Source organism: Tachypleus tridentatus, chromosome 11 (assembly GCF_004210375.1).
Source record: "Tachypleus tridentatus isolate NWPU-2018 chromosome 11, ASM421037v1, whole genome shotgun sequence".
NCBI classification, from domain to species: Eukaryota; Metazoa; Arthropoda; class Merostomata; order Xiphosura; family Limulidae; genus Tachypleus; species Tachypleus tridentatus.
This window is the reverse complement of record NC_134835.1, coordinates 13,714,822-13,734,604: the sequence shown is the minus strand read 5'-3', so window position 1 is coordinate 13,734,604 and position 19,783 is coordinate 13,714,822. Positions and strand designations below refer to the sequence as shown.

Below are 19,783 nucleotides of genomic sequence, written 5' to 3'. Positions count from 1 at the left end.
ATTCAAAAACAAACAAACTAAATGCGTTGTTATTTCTCTTGAAGAATAGATTCCATAAGATTTGAATTATAATATTTTATCACTACCTTGGATAAATGTACGCAGCCCTCTTTATTACAGTCTGTAGAAGTCTAACTCTGATCTAATCTAACTAACTAGATTTATTCTAATATTATTTGTTTGACCAAACTTCGAACCCACTCGTGATACATGATCCGCCTGCTGTTGAAGGAAGGAGTTATGAATAATTGTATGTGTTTCTGGATATTCACATTGTCTGTGATGTGATAGCTATGTTGTTACAAAGTTATGAATTATTTATCTGATGTCATCATTTTAATACATCACACTTTTTTACATTTATGGGATCATACATTCAATGAAAAAATTGCGTTTTTGAATATCTTTGTGTTTTCAATTTCTTTACGGTGGAGACTGTACTTTAACTCATACTTTCAAAAGCAATGGAAGTCCAGACAGCCTGATCTTTGTATATTTATACTGGAAGGAGATCTCGTGTGGAAAGTTTCATTTAATTTTATTAATACAGACAATCACCCAACAAATAATGTTGATGGAGTCAATACGTTAGACAAATGAAGCTTTATTTGTAAATCATATTCATAATGATACAGGGGAACAGTATTAACCTGTTGAGTGCCAAGTATTTCAGCTGCTACAATACAACTCTGATGCTTCTTCATTTTGTACCTTTTTTGTGATGCCATTTTGGATCGAAAGTAAAACAATTTGTAAGTAGGTCAACTGCATGCATGGTGCTGACACCTAGCGTTGAAGTTAGGTATTATTGAGAACGAATTAACTCGTCCGTGGCACTGTGTTACCGATCGGCGTGGACAAGTTATCTTGTCTACGGCACTGAACAGGTTAAAGCGATTACTGTATTGTGGCAAAATTCTAATTAATACCTAGAAAAAGAGTAATAATAATGAAATCGACAATAACAAGATAATGGACCTTGGCAGTAGAAAAGCGCTTACACTGATCAAAATATTTTCAATAGGTGGAGTTAATATATATTAAGCCATAATATTTGTTTTTTAAAAACAAATTCTGATTAAAGGTAAGTAACATTTATAGACCACAATATTGTAGCTTATATAGTTATTATATCATTTATTTATACATTTACTTAGTGGCAATATAGTTTTGATCCCCAATGACACAACTGTGTATCTGCGGACTTAAATTGCTAGAAACCGGGTTTCGATACCCGTGAAGAAGAGAGCACGGATAGTCCTTTGTGTAGTTTCAAGCATTATAACAAAACAAACAGACAGTATCTTTTTGTATTTTAAATATAATGAAAATTAATGAATTAAGTAATATATATATATATGTAAATATGTTACTTTTTTATAATTAGTTCTTAAACTTCTCTTAGTTCTTGTCTTTATATTTAATGTTTGTTTGTTTTGTTTGTTTGTTTGGGAATTTCGCACAAAGCTACTCGAGGACTGTCTGTGCTAGCCGTCCCTAATTTAGCAGTGTAAGACAAGAGGGAAGGCAGCTAGTCATCACCACCCACCGCCAACTATTGGGCTACTCTTTTACCAACGAATAGTGAGATTGACCGTCACATTATACACCCCCACGGCTGGGAGGGCGAGCATGTTTAGCGCGACGCGGGCGCGAACCCCGGATTACGAGTCGCACGCCTTACGCGCTAGGCCATGCCGAGACCTATATTTAATGAGTTCCTGTGTTGATGAAACTAAAAATGGCAAAGAACATTGTAGTTTTATAAAGAGAGTTTTTTGTACGTCTCTGTTTAGTTTTGAAAGATAAATCAAATATACAAAACTGTCTTCTCTTTTCCCATTCTTTTCAGTTCACCCTCAGAACCAAGTAATTATTGGACCATTGTTCACGATTCTTATTGCTATTGTAGCTGTACTCGTCCTTGTGGCTATTGTTGTTGTGATGGTCTTGAAAGTGAAAAATAGAAAACAACAATCCAGAGGTAAAAACACTTTTAAAAACCACTAAAGACGTGCTTGAGTAAAAACTGATTGGTCCAAAAATACAATTTAAAAAAACGTTTTTTATCTTTTGTTCCTAACCTCAATCTTTTCGTCATAAATAAACTGTATCAAGTTAAATTAGAAAGGATGTAACTGACAAATCTAAATACCACTAACACAACGTGACTTGTGAATTTTTACTCGTAAATTCTTGTCCGTTTTTGTTTTAATGTATTTTATAAAAACCAATTTATAAACTCCAAATGTTAAGACTTTTCCAACTCTGTTGTTTTGTAACCAGAAATTTTCAACAGTACAATTAATAACAGTAGTATCATCATAAAAGTAAACTTGTAGATAAGATATTTTATGCTTGGAAATATACGTTTGTTTGTTTTTCTCTTAGCAGCTCAGACAGATGGAGCAACAGATGAAGACAAGTACGTGTTTTTAATTATATATTTTCCAAGCTATTTTTCTGACAGTATAAAATACTGATAATACTTCGAATCCCATCAGTTTATATAAGTATAGTACAGGGTATATAATATACAAGAAGGGTATATAATTGAACGTAAACTAAATGAGATTTGTTTCATTTCATTTTGTATCAGTCCAATACTATGATATCACATCATAAGATATATTAGACTTACTGTGGTTGATATATTATTACATTTGCTTCTCTGGTTTTACTCGTAAGTTCCTAGAATTGCTACTAAACGTCGTGCCCTGCAAACTAAGGTGTTTCCTTTCGTAACGTTTGTTTTACAATTTATTTGCACCGTCGAATCGCGTGCTAACGTGATATTTTACGATACTTCTAACGTTCCATATATTTTGTGCGGCGAAATTTCTCGGTTACGAAAAGACTGTTGTTCTTATTAGAATCAATTAGTCTGACACTTGTCATGCAGTCTCTGACAAAACAAATTCAAAACATGTATTTAATAGATAGATTCAATTTGTATCTCAGAAAGTAATTGCCCAGTTGTTCGTTGTTGTAGTTTTATTAGTGCAAAGCTACACCAAGGTCTATCTGTACTTTGTACGCAGCGGGAATCGAACCCCATATTATACAATTGTAAGTGCAGGGCTTGGTTTGTTTTGAATATCGCGAAAATCTACTCGAGGGCTATCTGCGTTAGCCGTCCGTAATTTAGCAGTGTAAGACTAAAGGGAAGGCAGCTTTTCATGATTACCAACCGCCAACTCTATGGCTACTCTTTTACCAACAAATAGTTGAATTGACCAACACTTATAACGCTCATACCGCTGAAAGGGCGAACATGTATGGTGTGACGGGGGTTCGAACCCGTGAATCTCAGATTACGAGTTAAGCGCCTTAATCACCTGGCCATGCCGGGCGAGGTCCACAGGGAGACTAGTCAGTAAGTTATTTTAATTTCAGTAGTAACTTAAAACTGTAATAGTATGATTTACTCGTAATGGAAGTAGCTTCAAAATCGTTCAGAACTGTATGTCTTCGACAACTTCACTAAATGTCGAAAGGAAGTAACTGTTAAAACGTAAAGAAATAATTTCACAACTCTTCAGATACGTTTTCTACCTTACACTAAATAACAAGTTCCGACTTTCATACTTCGCTATGAAAAGCTGGTTCTATGCCTTACGTTTTATTTTGCATTTTAATTTATTTTTTTTTTTACATTACGTCATATATCAATCAACTCAGTGTCCGACATAAAGGCCAACCACTAATACTTCGCACTTAACGTCAGTGGCTCTCTAGCGGTACAACTCTGAGTCTGCTGACTTACAACGCTACAAATCGGATTTATATACTCGTAATGGACTCAGCACTCATTGTGTAGATTAGTATTCATTCACAAACCAACAAATGAAAAAGCCGTACGTCAGTTTCATTATCTCACTAAATTTGAGTAGGTGTCGAATTAAGGAAGTGAATGACATAGACTTGAAGAACGTTAACAAAACAAGAACTTAAATAAATGTTCTCTAAGAATGTGTTAACTAACTAACACTAAAGACATTAATTATACAACAGTGATTAGAGGAACCACTTCCAGATTAAGACCGCTAGTCTTTCGTCAGTTTATGATTTTGGGGTAAAAGATTCGTCGGTTTATTTTCAAAGCTATGAACAGATTAACCACTGGTTTATCTCTTCAGGTCTCACATGCCACTTAAGAAAGACATTGACGACATGATGGACTTGGATGACAAAGGTCCAGACATAATTCCATCGAAAACATTCTGCAAGGCTTCATATCCAGGTAACAGTAGAGCTAACTATATTAACACGTAGATGTGTAGCAGAAGAGCTAATTATATTAACAGGTAGATGGTTAACCGGAGAATTAACCATATTAAAGTGCACACAATCTTGTACAAAATGAATTATAAACATTCTGGCTATAATAATAACCTTTGTTATACCACTATAACCGTATTTCTGAAATACCTTATTTCAATGTTATACCACTATAACCGTATTTCTCAAATACCTTATTTCAATGTTATACCACTATAACCGTATTTCTGAAATACCTTATTTCAATGTTATACCACTATAACCGTATTTCTGAAATACCTTATTTCAAATATAATTTTAGAACGACTAATTACTTTCACCAAACCATATAAAGCAATATACACACACTTATACTATTGTGTAAACTTATAAAATGTGATGTTCGCTGCAGGTTATTCTGAAGAAGGGTTCGAACGTTGTCTACAACTGAACAGTACTGTTGAATCTTGCTACAGTACTCCAGGTTCTAAATCTGGCCACATAGCCATGGAAACCATCTACACCACTCCTTTACCAACTGGCATACCGGCAGACAGGATTGGGAGTCCTTATTCAAATCAGTCTCCAACTAGAAGAAGCACAAGAAGTCCCCGGTTGAGTAAAGTGAGTGAGAAACTGATGCATTTAATTCTGCATACATCAAAACTGTTAACCAGACTTAAACTTTAATATGATCGCGCGTTGCTTGGTGTCATAGCAATTTAAAACAATTAAAATTCCATTTCACCAGTTTCTCGTGTTATGATCACGCATTCTTTGATGCTAGAGATCAAAGAACGAACATTTCTTTTCAACAATTTTGTTTAAGTAAAACAAATTTTACAATTTCACTAACTTATCAGACTTCGCGCGTTTTGTTGTTGTTGTTTTAAGGTACATTCCACCTGTTGTAACGTAATTTTTATTAAACCTACTTTAGCCGGTAGACGTGACTTATGCTGAGTTAGCATTACCAAGAATGGTTCAGTCTACTTCAATGGTTAGACGACAGCTACCAGCGACAGATTACAGCAAGATTGACTTCAGGGGGCAGCAGCTGGAAATGGATGAGGAATATCTCTCCTCCTGTGAAACACCTCTGATGACCAGTAGACGAGAAAGTGCAGTTTAATCTTGCATGAAACGTTACTACAAAAGGGACCAATTATTTATAACGTGGGTAAGAAATCTAAAACTTATTTACTGATACTATACGGCGTATACATATATGAAATGTTTTGGACGCGGTAAGAAGAAAAATTATAAACAAATTAAACACAGTTTATAGTTTAATAAAACTGAGTTAGTCTAATGTACTCGTTTATTCTAATTTGGGCATTATTGTGTCATACGTCATAATTTATGGTACATAAGGAACAGCACACGGTTCTACGTAAGTTGAGAGTACGTGGCCCGGCATGCCCAGGTTGGTTAAGGCGTTCGACTCGTAATCTGAGGGTCGCGGGTTCGAATCCTGGTCGTACCAAACATGTTCGCTCTTTCAGCCGTGGGAGCGTTATAATATTACGATCAATCCCACTATTCGTTGGTAAAAGAGTAGCCCAAGAGTTAGCAGTGGGTGGTGATGACTAGCTGTCTTCCCTCTAGTCTACAGCTAAATTAGAGACGGCTAGCGCAGATAGCCCTTGAGTAGCTTTACGCGAAATTCAAACAAACAATCAAGAGAAGATAGAAAATGAAGTAGAGCGAATTACGAACAGATGGGTACACTAATTACGTACAGATGGGTACACTATCTGATGAAATATAAATTTATGGTTTTGGAGACTTTTTGTTCTCACGAACAAACCTTTCTACACACATTTCTAATCTCATATTATATTAAGATTTTCTTATTATAGAGAATTCGAACATGGCTTAGCGTTAACCTGTCATACTGTGAATATGAAGGTCCATGGTTCGTATTAGCTTACCACACTATAAATACATTTTAGCTAACAACATTGCGAATTCCATGGTTCGTGAACTTATTATAGAGTGATTAATATATAACTATTGTAACATGTAACTCCCTCGAAACATACACGAAAAAGGAAAATAATTCGTTTTAACAGACATCAAAATGTCACTCATTGAAAGTAACCGAACAATCAAACATACGCTAGTAGACCAAAAACGCTTTGCATTAATTTTTCATGTAAAGTAATTTTATACTAAACCTTACAAGTATCACTAGTTTAAACTGAAGTGTTTGACGTTCGTACTTATAGTAATTGAACACATTCAGTGTACATGTATCACTTATTTGTGTAACTTGGTGAATATATTGTTCTGTTTAATATCACGTACCACAATAATTAACGAGGTTCACTTTCGGTCCGCTCATGTTGGTTCGCTATGTAAGGCTCTCGACTCCCAGTATGACGGTGACAGCCTCAAATCCTTGTCACCAAACAAGTGAGGACGTTATAATGTGACAGACATTTCTACTACTCGTTGATAAAGAGTAGCCCAAGAATTAACGGTATTGATTAGTTTCAGTCTAGTCTATTACTGCAATAACAAATCTTTAATATTCTACATCTTTAACCATGATTTAATATGTTTCTTAATACCAGATAATATACACCTACAAATTTCAAATATATTTCAAGTTGTGCGAAAACGCACATGTAGAAATGAATTGGTAAGCCTTAAGGTAGAATTCTGTTACTTTATGAAAACGCCTTGTGTCAAATGTTCAGACGTTCTGTATTTGATTTAGCTTCCAAATTAGATACCTTCAACGACAAAAACTGATTTTAAACCAAGAATGTCGTGTAGTGAGGTGACTGGGGTCATATGTTTTTTTTTTATGTTTTGTGTTGTAAATATTAAACGTTCGCTGATTTGGTTGAAAACTGTTTGTTTGTTTTGTTTTTTTTATTTTGCGCAAAGCTACTCGAGGGCTATCTGCGCTAGCTGTCATTAATTTAGCAGTGTAATACTAGAGGGAAGGCAGCTAGTCATCACTACCCACCGCCAACTCTTGGGCTACTCTTTTACCAACGAATAGTGGGATTGACCGTCACATTATAACGCCCACATGGCTGTGAGGGCGAGCAGGTTTGGTGCGACCGAGATTCGAACCCGTGACCATCGGATTACGAGTCGAACGCCTTAACACGCTTGGCCATGCTGGGTTGAAAACAGAGGCACAATGTACTATCTGTTGTGTCCGCCGCGAGGATTCAACCCTGAATTTAGTGCTTTAAGTACACAAACTTTCTACTCAGGGAATTCCAACATAAAATATAATTTTTATATGTCATGGTAACCAGCTTGAGAAAATTTACCATAATTAAGTCTACCTACCAGTGTTTGTCGTCCATCTTAACCTGAAGCAAATAAACCTTGTATATTTCTTCTTCAGTGTTACATAACTAATATCTAGTTGTCTTTCTTCCAATCTGCAATATCTTCATTTACATTAGCTCAGGAGTGTAAAAATAATTTTAACATCCACAATTTGTATATATTTTTCATTAACAAATCAGATTGTACGTATAATCCTTTTTATCTGATTGGTGGATATTCCCAAAGCTTTCTTTGATGAAACTGTATATTTTAACTTAGGCTAGATGATCATGATATCTTTCTTCTTTTTGTTTCAGGTAACAAGAAATATTGCTATGGTTTTGAAAAACTGTCTTCAACAGAAAAAGTGCTTGTGTAGGAATGAGTTCACCTTCTAAGAAAAAAAAACATCGGTTGAAAAATGACAGACACGAATGTCTTCAAACTCAAGATGGTTTCGTAAAAGTTTTAATTTAAACTATCAGCGACCAACCTGCTTGATTTAATCTTGTGGTTTCAGGAAAATCACACGCTAATTTATTTATCGAATCCAGTGTTTTTGCTTTTCCATGTTAATGTTTCTACAGAACCAAAATCAAAATGATACGTGTAAATTTTTTTCCAAAGATTCATTGTGATTGCTTACGAATTAAACGGAAGGAAAAACACGAGCAAGAGACTATGTTTTTGTGAGCGCCATCTTTTGAATAATTTTAAAATTACGATATAAATTTATGGACAAATTAACAGGTGCCATTGTCGTCTATAAAACGTATATCAGTTCATTACTTCCGAAATTACCCTCAAATGATATATATAACGTCTATATTGTTGCTTTGAAAAAAAACTGCAGATACATATATAATAGTTTCAGTTTATGTAGATAATTGTGGTTATTGTAAGTTTCAAACACATATGAAATTTATATGTCAGTGTCCTAACAATCAACCGTACCAGTGAGAGTAAAAACCATGACTACAAATTGTTGTTGATATAAAATTTTAGTTCACCATGAATCAAGACATAACTTGTGCGTGTGTACACTGAAATTCAAACGAATGAATGTAGAAAGCGCTTACCTTTGATTAACTTAATAAATTACTTTTATCGCCTGTATATTTAGGCCCGGATTTATTAACTTTCCATAGAGTTTTATTTTAATCAACTAGAGGGCGTGTTGATATTTTCCAACATTCGTTTTTTTTCGTTTTATTTTTATGAATGCTGTTTTTCATGAAGAAATCGAAAACTTTAAATCAATTTTAATTATTATTTTAAATTGTAAATAATAAATTGTTATAAATTCTAGTAGTGAAATTCTTAAATATTTGTGTTATGGAAACAACTGAATCCGAGGAGAGTTTTAATCTTAGAAAGCGCTCCCTCGTGACACATTTATAAAATATTACCAGGCTTGTGCCTATGTTTGATATCATACTCTCTAGAATGACTATATTTATGTTATATATGTTATAGTTTACATTAATTATACATAAATTATCCTATACTAAACCCGCATTTACACAAAATATGTAAATCAACTTTATTACTTTAATAACATTACATTATATTTGTGTGGTACAAATACATACATCTGTGTTTTCAAACTCTGTGTTTAATACTAAAAAAACAATTATTACAAAAGAAACGGGAATTTCCCAATCACGTCCATAAATATCTAAAGCTTCTTTGAACATTATTTTAAATAATTTCCAAGTGTGGTCCTATTTCGACAAAGTTATAATTTATTTTGTTCTGTTTACAAAAAGGCCCGACATGGCCAGGTGGTTCAGGCACTCTACTCGTAATCTGAGGGTCGCGGGTTCGAAAACCCGTCGCACCAAATATGCTCGCCTTCCCAGCCGTGGGGGCGTTATAATGTGACGGTCAATCCCACTATTCGTTGGTAAAAGAGTAGCCCAACAGTTGGCGGTGAGTGGTGATGACTAGCTGACTTCCCTCTAGTCTTACAATGCTAAATTAGGGACGGCTAGCCCTCGAGTACCTTTATGCGAAATTCAAAAAAACAAACAAACATTACAACACGAGTTTTTCTATTAATAACACCAAAGTTAGCATATTTAACAGTGTTGTCTATAGCATAGGAGTTCCTTACATTTGAGAGATGGATTAAAATGATGAACTGAATTAGAAAAGGAAAGGATCCCAATTATAATTTCAGTTTAATATTAATTAATATAAATAGACAGTCTCTCAACCTAGTACACATAAATTCAAATATTTTACACACTGTTCTTTCATTAATGGTTGAATTATCTTATTGGCAACTTCAAACGAAAGCTAACTTAATAAATGCTTCTCGCCGAAAGGAAAAGTTAACGATAAAACACTCAACTAAAATGCAGGTTCGATCCCTGCAGTGCTTACTGTGCAGATACCTTATAGTTTATAGTTATTTCCAAGCTTATCTCTTTCACATTTTGTTTCATATTCAGATGAAAACGTAGTAATTGTTTTGTATTCTAAAATGGTCAGTAAAATATTTATCTTGGTTCTAAGAATCTGTTGTTACCACCGTTCCAGAGTAAAACGTTTTCTAAGCAGTGTATTGGGATATATTCATATAGTATGAAATGTAAAGAAAACACGTGGCCACAAGTCGTTTTACAAGTAACACTGGTTTGCTAGTGATACTCGTTTAATCAAAACATTGAGAAAACATTTATTGTTTCGTAATTGACTATTATTACGCATGAGATCAAGCATGTGTTTTCAGAGGGTTGAGTACGTTTTAAATTATTTTGAACTTGCAAGTTAGCAAATCACTTGATAATACCAGCTGATTTAAAGTCAGGATGGAATCCTCGAGTAGAAAGGTCAGTGACGAAAGCCGTCCACGTGACCCAGGGAGCAGTACGCAACTTAATCAAGAAGGCTCTCTGTCTGGAAAAGCGACACATTTGCTTCCAGGATATGTCGGAAAAGATGACCGACTGTACATGACCGTATTGACCGTACCTAAATTTCGGGAAATAGCGACACCTGACTAAACGTACGTGTACCTTAATATCTTGACACACCAATCAAATAGCCAGACTCAGTGTCTGTGGACTTCTGTGCTATTGGACTAAGACGTGGTGTGCTTTGAGCATCCTAGATTCTTTTGTGAAATAAACTACGCTGCAGAGCTATTGGTAATGTGCACAGTCGTCAAACAGAACAAGACCGAACATGGCAAAATGAACTGTAGCGAAATAGTAAATTTCCAAATTAATGTTAAAATAGCGTATTCAAACATCACTTATTGTGACCGTCAGATATTCCATCTGGCCAACTATTTAAAGACATTTAAGAAGCAAACACCACAGACTAGAGACAAAACGACATTTGTTGAAGTTGGTAAACACATAAATTAGAACTGAGCTAAGACTTTCGGATGATAATGTTTGTTTGTTTTTAATTTCGCGCAAAGCTACACGAGGGGTATCTGTGCTAGCCGTCCCTAATATAGCAATGTAAGACTGGAGGGAAGCAGCTAGTAATCATCACCCACCGCCAACTCTTGGGCTACTCTTTTATCAACGAATAGTGGGATTGATCGTAACATTATAACGCCCACACGGCTGAAAGGGCGACCATTGTGGTGCGACGGGGATTCGAACTCGCGACCCTCGGATTACAAGTCGAGCGCCTATACCTGCGGATTGATAATGCTTACATAATCGTAGAAGATAGTAGATATCCACAGGTAAAAACATCAGTAAACTTCTATTCTGCAACTCTGAAATTCGGGGTTTGTTTTTTCTCAGAAGACATAAGAAATAGCCTAGTTAAAAAAAACAATAAACAAGATAAACAGAACTTATTTACCTGTGTATTATGAGCTTTGACGAATATTTTTTCTAAAATCATTGAATTTTTAATTGTTATTTTAATCGTTTTATAGTAACTAGAGAACTATAGTTTTTGTCGACTTTTTAGGGTTAATATAGGGCACAGTTTCCACACTAGTTACGGTAATTTTTAAGAGCTTATAGTATTTGACATCAAGCGAATCTCGCTTATACAAGTTTTGAACAACCACAGTACTCTTCGAAAGGTAAGGATTGCGTATTTGTGCTTTTCTTATAGCAAAGTCACATCGAGCTGTCTGCTGAGTCCGCCGAGGGAAATAGATCCCCTGATTTTAGGGTTGTAAATCCTACCGCTATATCAGCTGGGCATAAAAAGTTAGGAAGGTATCCTGCAGAAATGCGAACCAGAAAATAGCGCCACCTTCCAGTGAAAAGAAAAATAAAATACTTAGCGTGAATTATAATTCTAAAACTATGGCTTTAGAATGTAAAATAACTATTTCAAAGTTATTCGACAGCAGTAAAAATCTCCTTCCGTCTTCAAACAAATCTGTACCTCAATATATAGAATAGGGCGTATATTTTGTCTCTTGTTAATCCAACGAAAGACTTTACGTTGATGAAACGTAGGTAACTTTGATATGAAATTCGCAGAATACAAAAATAATGTTTAAAATCGTCAAAGGAATAATACTATTTCCTAAACTTCTGAGAATTCGATCATAAAATAAGCTATTAATCATTTATTCTAACACGTGGAACTACAAGTTGTGTTAAGTTAATAATTCTCGAAAGTTACTTGGCATGAAAGATTGTCAATTTCCAATACGTTTCAAAGTTACTTTAATTTGAACCACAATCTGACGTCATATCCCGTTACAAAACTAGCACTTCCGGTAATGTGTAATGTGTTTGCGTTTCTCCCACGAATAACGTTGGATTGAAAATGTGTGAAATTCAAGTACAACGGCCCGACATGGCAAGGTCGTTAAGGACGGTCTACTCGTGATCCGAGGGTCGCGAGTTCGAGTTCCCGTCACCCCCAAACATGCTCGCCTTTTAAGTCGTGGGGACGTTATAATGTGACGGTCAATCCCACTATTCGCTGGTAAAAGAGTAGCCCGAGAGTTGGGGGTGGGTGGTGATGACTAGCAACCTTCTCTCTAGTCTTTCATTGCAAAATTAGAGACGGCTAGCACAGATAGCCCTCGTGTAGCTTTGCGCGAAATTCAAAACAAAAGCAAGTTAAACGCAACGACGAATTCATATTTTGTGTTCAAGCAAACTGAATGACGTCATACTACGGGAAGTAATGATCGATTCTTCTCAAAATTATATTTAATTAAATACTTTATGAACATGTTTTCTAAAAATTAATTATAACCTAGTAACAATATATGTATGAAGAATGGCTATCTATTTCTAGTATTTCACGAAAACAACATTTTTATATGTATGTTTGGTCATTACCTTCAAGTGCTGTTTGATTATAATTTTGACTTCTACAGGGAGGCCCGTAAGTCCCTACCCATCCATGTATCTTATGTATCCAGTGTATCTGTGTGGTGTCACCAGTATTCTTGCGCTCATGTACCCACGTACTTGTCACAATTCGCTCTTCAAGTGTAAATGGGCTTACATCGGCCATATTTCTCTGAAAAAAGAGAAACAAATTTATAATACATGCGTAATTGAATATAACATAATAACATATGGATGGGTAGGGACTTACGGGCCACCCTGTATATATTTTTGGCTGAAATGTTTCTCTTTATAAATCCTTAAAGATTCAGATTTAAAATAGCTGATTATCAAAGACATATTCCTACTTGTTCAACTATGTGACCCTTAAGTTATTAACTGTAATAGTAGAGGCAGTGACGTTTAACTACGAATTTCTGGGTCTTCTCTTTGGGCTGTCTTTTTGGTTTCGGTTTCGTTTGTCTGCTGAGCTGAAGGAACTCGTTTTAGTTTGGACGTTTTCAAAATTGAAATATGCTGTGTGTAAAACATACGGGTTATTACAAAGTTGCAGCCGAGCGTTCCACTTCGATTGTTGTCTCAGTGTGTCTCCTTGACAACCAAATTGGATGGTGGGAAATTTCAGATTATGATTGTGAACCAGCAATACCGCTAGTTGGGCGCGCGTGCACCCGATTCTATTTTATTACTCATCACGAGATCTACCAACCTACCCTCAAATATAATCTAGCCAGAGTAGAGGATCTTTCGTTATACGGCTGCATGAATTTTAAAAAGACAAAGCTGCTTTTCACGGATGAAAGCGCCGTCGTTTTGTGCAAGTTGCTTGTCGATCGATGCCGCAACGGCCAAGATAACGACGTTACAGTCAGTCAAACGGACAGCGTTTCGTCACATTGGATATTTCTGTGATGCTCTTAGTTCACTTAATTTATTTTGAACACGAATCAACACGAGTATTGAAATTATATTTCTAGTATCGTAAAAGGTTTTATTGTTTGTAAAAAAACAATAAAGTTGGATTTCTCTGCCATCTAGTGGTCTTTTTGTGAAACAATATTTTAAAAGCTATTTTAATCAAGAAAGAGACACAGAGCAATGAAGATTCATCAAAAAATCATTTTATGAAGGGACTACTTTCAATATCTTTTCTGCACGTTCGTATTTGGAAGTTTAAGAATTCTGAGATTGCGCAGAAACTTACTTTTACACGTGTTTATTACTCGTTTTTCTGACTTCAGGTCACTGATTTCACGATCGATGTGTTCCACTTGCATGACATAAAATCAGTGCTCACAACTTTTTATGCCTATAACTAGTGCAAATAATTGTGTTGTACATAGTTCATCGGACATAATACGTCTGTGGTTAGTGTTAGGACTTTGATTATCCAGGTGTTTGACAAATAAAATGTGTTAATTACAACTTGTTTGTCGCACGTTATACCCGCCATTCCACACTACTATCTTTGTCCTACGTTTTTCTACAGAAATGACACCTACCGATCAGAAAAATACAGATTTTTCTTTTTAATTTCGCGCAAAGCTACTCGAGAGCTATCTGTGCTAGCCGTCCCTAATTTAGAAGTGTAAGACTAGAGGAAAGGCAGCTAGTCATCACCACCCACCGCCAACTCTTGGGCTGCTCTTTTACCAACTAATAGTGGGATTGACCGTCACATTATAACACCCCCACGGCTGAAAGGGCGAGCATGTTTGGCGCGACGGGAATGCGAACCCGCGACCCAGAGATTATGAGTCGCATGCCTTAACACTCTTGGCCATGAAGGACCAGTAATTATGTAAGCAAATAATAATTATAAATGTAGGTTGAGGAGACAGTTGCATGATATAATAGGAAAAGGTAAATCTAGACACATTTGTTCCACATTCTACAAGACACTCAAACCAGTTTTAGAATAGATACAGACGTGCGGTACGACATTGAGGTTATCTGAGGTCGCGAAATTCAGAAATAATTTCAGTGTACTTAATACAGAGGTCATCTTATGTCAATTAAAAGTTACTTCTAGAACTTTGCACGACTGCATACAAAAATATCATTCTTAATGACATATCTTACAAGGCCCTAGCATGGCCAGATGGTTATTAAGATTTGATAAGGTGCCTGACAAAAGACTTGTTATAGAAAATAAGCCTGTGTGTGGAGAAATGTTATTATGCTGGATAAAAAATTTAGTGGAGAGTTCTAATAAATGGAATTAGATCTGACCGGGTTACGATTACAAGCAGTGTACCTTAGGGCTAGGCCCGGCATAGCCAAGTGGGATAAGGCGTGCGACTCGTAATCCGAGGGTCACGGGTTCTAATCTCCGTCGCACCAAAAATGCTCGCCCTTTTAGTCGTGGGGGCGTTATAACAGTACGATCAATGACGTTTTTTGTTGGTAAAATAGTAGCCCATGAGTTGGCGGTGAGTGGTGATGACTAGCTGCTTTCCCTCTAGTCTTACACTGCTAAATTAGGGACGGCTTGTGCAGATCAACCTGGTGTAGCTTTGCGCGAAATTTAAAAACAAACAAACAAACGAGTTTCTCACTATCTAACCAGCCTCATAAACCTCTCACTATCGACAGGTTTCCTCCTAGATACTGGAAAAAGCTGTATTACAATAATTCAGAAAACAAAATTAAAAATCTGAATACTGTTAAACCAATCAGTTTGCTCGGTAGTAAAATAGTTTTAAACTGAAAGACTCGTACACTTCTGTGTAAACAAATAACTTCCAATCCAACACATACAACTTATTATTTCAGAAAAGAACTACACACATGGTTCAACTCGCCCCACAGAATCAGTGTATAAAATAATCCAATAATAACTACACCGCAATAGGCGCGAAAAACATGTTTGACAGTGTTTGCCACAATGGCCTAAGATACAAATTACAGTTAATGAACATTATCAGCTAAATTACTAGATAAATTGTCCAACTTTCACACTGACCGCTCTGTATTTGTAAAAAAATAAACAATGCACTATTCAAATTTTTTAAACGTAACAGCGGGAGTTCTGCTAGCCTGAGTCGTGACGTCACACGAATGACGTACCTCTTCCTGACGTAACGTATCCTTGCGTTGTTATCTGGTGTTTCAGGGTTATGCTAAATTCAACACAAACAGAAGGAATTGTGTTCTACAAAGCTTTAAATAGACATTCTGAAAGTGCGAAAAAAATTAAACTAAAATCAGGAAATACAAGAAATACGAACATGTAACAATATCAAAATTCTTTGGGCCACATTTAACGTATGAGCAACATTATGTAACAATAAGTGAACACATCAGTTACATAATCCTTATCGCCAGCAGCCATACAAAACTTTTATTCGTTTACTAACAGAACATAGCTATCAAGTAACATACAGCTTTTTATACAGAATCATTAACAAAATATATAACTATAACAAAACGGAGCACTGAGATTAACCCTAAAGTTTCCCAGTTTTATTCTGGTTAGATAACTACATAAAGTAACTTACCACTATTTTAAACGATAGACTAAACACTCTCGCCAAAAAATATTATTATTACAAACAGAAAGAAATTAACATCAGTTCAATTCACAGTCACAACAAACAATCTATTACAAGGAAACCTAAACCACATTTAGTTTTACACTCACGATATTGTGTGTGTTTTTTTTTTAATTAACAGTCATGCGTAACATGGGAAACAGGATAGATATATTATTCGGCGCCTGTTCTATGAAAGTGATTTTTCTCAGAGTATTCGCGTTCTCCATTAAATTTATTCTCAGGCATAGAATCTACAGACTCCCGCCTCTCTGATGGACCGCGTGTTTTTGTGTTCAGTTTCATTTCACCAGAGAGAAGACTTTATTTAATAGCGTGAGGTAAAATGACATTTTTCTATTATTTTTACTTATCTGTTCTGCAGGAACAAGAGCTTGTTTGAATTAGGCATAAAGCTACACAATGGCCTATTTGTGCTCTGCCCATCAGGGTTATAGAAATTCGGTTTTCAGTGGTGTAAGTCCGTAGACACACAGCTGTGCCACTGTGTAGTTCGGTGGTAAGTAAATAAAACGTTTTTCTTTTGTTCAATTTCGTCGTATTATTGCTCTATTTCTCTTTCGCATTCTGTCATGATGTAAGTGAAGTTCATTTCTTATATCTTATAACCCTATACATCTTTAGTATTAACACTAAAATAATAGCGTATATATTTTTGTAGTATTTTAATACCACAAATACTTTTCAGCGTGGTTTCTGATTTAGGCGAAATGTTATAATAAGACTGGAAATCATTTTGAATAACAAAATGCACAAACACGTTAAGTGGCTTGATTGTGACCCACAACACTGTAAACAAGTGATATATGTGTCATGACACACCTCATTACAGTTGAAGTACGGCAGATCACCTATAATATTAGATATACAAGCGCTGTATTCTATAATGTGGAACATGACTGAATGCTTACGTACTTTCAAATTTACACATAAATTGACTCAAAACTTATGAATGTATGATATGATAATTAGGTTATTAGAAACTGATTACATATGAGTAAACACTAATATCTTTATTCGCTCTAATCACTAGCTGTGTGTAATACTTGTCTTTCTATTGTACTGTACTTTTACAATAGCCAAATATTACTTCTCAGTATCTCCCTATTTCCTTTCTCCATAATATTACTTCTTTATGTACACGATTTATAGAATAGCACGGAAGAATTCTGTAAGTAGATTTCACTGACCATCTGCCGAGAAAGAATTCACCTTGTGACAACAATGGACAAAACTCCACTTCATATATACCTTGGAAGAGAAAGCTACTGAAAAAACTTGGTAAATAGGCAATTTATTTTGGTGTTTTATTGGAATTGTTAAAGTGACTTTATAATATAGGAATGGACATTTTATAAACAATGTTTTAAATGTTCCAATGTCTTGTTGGCTGCAATGAATTCGGTTTGTAAATAATGACTTTGTATATGTCTATTTTCTTATAACAAAGCCACATTGGACTATCTGCTGAGCCCACCGAGGGGAATCGAACCCCTGATTTTAGCGTTGTAAATCCGGAAACTTACCGCTGTACTAGCGGGGGAGTCCAACGATATTGATTGTGTTTTCTTATAGCAAAGCCACAGTAGGCTACCTGCTGAGCTCACCAAGAGGAATCAAACCCCTGATTTTATAAAATCATTATATAATATGTCACTTGGTAGATTGAAACCTTGGCTTTTTATTGTTATAAATAAATAAATAAATCCGGAGACTTACCGCTGTACTAGCGGGGGTCAATAATGACTTTAATTCCGCTACACTAGTCAATGTGTTTCCTGTGGGAATAAATTTTGAACTGAAAGCGAAAGGAACGATAATTTGTAAATAAAAAACTTTATATAATATGTCACTTGGTAGATTGAAACCTTGGCTTTTTATTGTTATCAAATAAACGTCAAAGAAAATTATTGATAACTTTTTGAAAGAAATATGACAGGTGGGCTGTAAAAATTATGATTTGCCAAGTTAGTAACTATATTATAATAATTAAAGTACGTTTAATTTTGTACTTCTTGGAGCGGTGGTGAACAAATTAGGAAAGGAAGATACCTGCAAATGTCACAATTCGCACACTAGCAAAAAATTCAAGATTTTCTTCAGTATTGTCTCAAAATAAAAACTTACATAATATTACAATTTGGATTATTAGCACGGCCAGGTGGTTAAATCACTCGACTTGTAATTCGAGGATCGAGGGTTCGAATCTCAGTCACACCAAACATGCTCGCTCTTTCAGCCGTGGGGTTGTTATAATATGACGGTCAATCACGCTATACGTCGATAAAAGAGTAGCTCAAGAATTGGCGGTGGGTGGTGATGACTACCTGCCTTCCCTCTAGTCTTACACTGCTAAATTAGGGAAAGCTAGCGCATATAGGCTTTGTGTAGCTTTGCGCGAAATTCAGAAACAAACATACAAGCTATGTTTTAATGCTAAGTTTATTCGTATACTATGATAATAAAGTAATTTAACTACATTTTGAATGTAACTTAACGAAACCTTGTGGCACGCGCAGAAAACGATGCCATTATGAAAATAATTAATAATAATTAATTTTATAAATATGAAAATTAAACCTCTGTTTAATAAATCTCCAAAATATATATTTATAGGAGTTAGCTTGATCTGCTATATTAAACATTGAAACGAATACAAATCTAGAATGTTCGTGGGTCGTATATTTCTCACCTGACCACTCTTGCTTTCGCTCGTGGGCGGGAATTTCCCGGTTAGTGAACAGAAAAACAACAACAACAACAATTGTCTGTCTAACAGCAGTTACTTTTGCAGGAAGAAAACACGTTTAATGATCAATCAGAGTGATTCTGGGGTCGCACGCAACTGAAGTGATATCTTAAGTTGTTTACTTGATGGTCTTTCTGATCTTGAAATCAAACTTGAATAAAGCAGTTATTTATCAAAAATATTTATGAACTAAACAAGAACAAAACAATGGGAAGATTCTGTATGACATTTCTCCTCATATGAAACACAGGTCATCCCAAATGTCCATCGCTTTATAACATAAAACCCAATTTAAATACTCGCGTATGTCCCAAGAAATTGGAAAGTTCATCCTCACCCCTGTAAAAGTACTTGTCTAACAGTACTTACTGTCACAAATGGAAAACAGCTTTTCAAAATAGTAATATAAAATATAACATGATAAACATTTAACATTAGTCACCCACCTTCTACAGTACTTTAAACTAAACATAATCTCTTGAACAAGAAATTATATTCAGGAAATACAGAATAATAAAATTTAACAAGAAACAGTATTATTAACTGATAAAGTAAACCTGTTAAAGTTGAAACAAATTAAATCCATTGATACAAAGGAAGATACATTAAGAAAATAAAACGCTTTT

General features: G+C 35.3%; 1 protein-coding gene across 1 annotated transcript in view; it reads left to right on the top strand.

Annotated features, from left to right (window-relative positions):
• The window catches only part of LOC143231295 (neural cell adhesion molecule 2-like), a 51,403-nt gene extending 42,732 nt beyond the window's left edge, over positions 1-8,671 (top strand). Inside the window, exons 9-14 of the mRNA XM_076465845.1 lie at positions 1,853-1,984; positions 2,392-2,425; positions 4,140-4,243; positions 4,673-4,884; positions 5,201-5,440; positions 7,875-8,671. Of these exons, the coding sequence (XP_076321960.1) occupies positions 1,853-1,984; positions 2,392-2,425; positions 4,140-4,243; positions 4,673-4,884; positions 5,201-5,392 (674 nt within the window). The 3' untranslated portion in view covers positions 5,393-5,440; positions 7,875-8,671. The remainder of the gene's footprint in view (positions 1-1,852; positions 1,985-2,391; positions 2,426-4,139; positions 4,244-4,672; positions 4,885-5,200; positions 5,441-7,874) is intronic.
• The last annotated feature ends 11,112 nt before the right edge of the window (positions 8,672-19,783 follow it).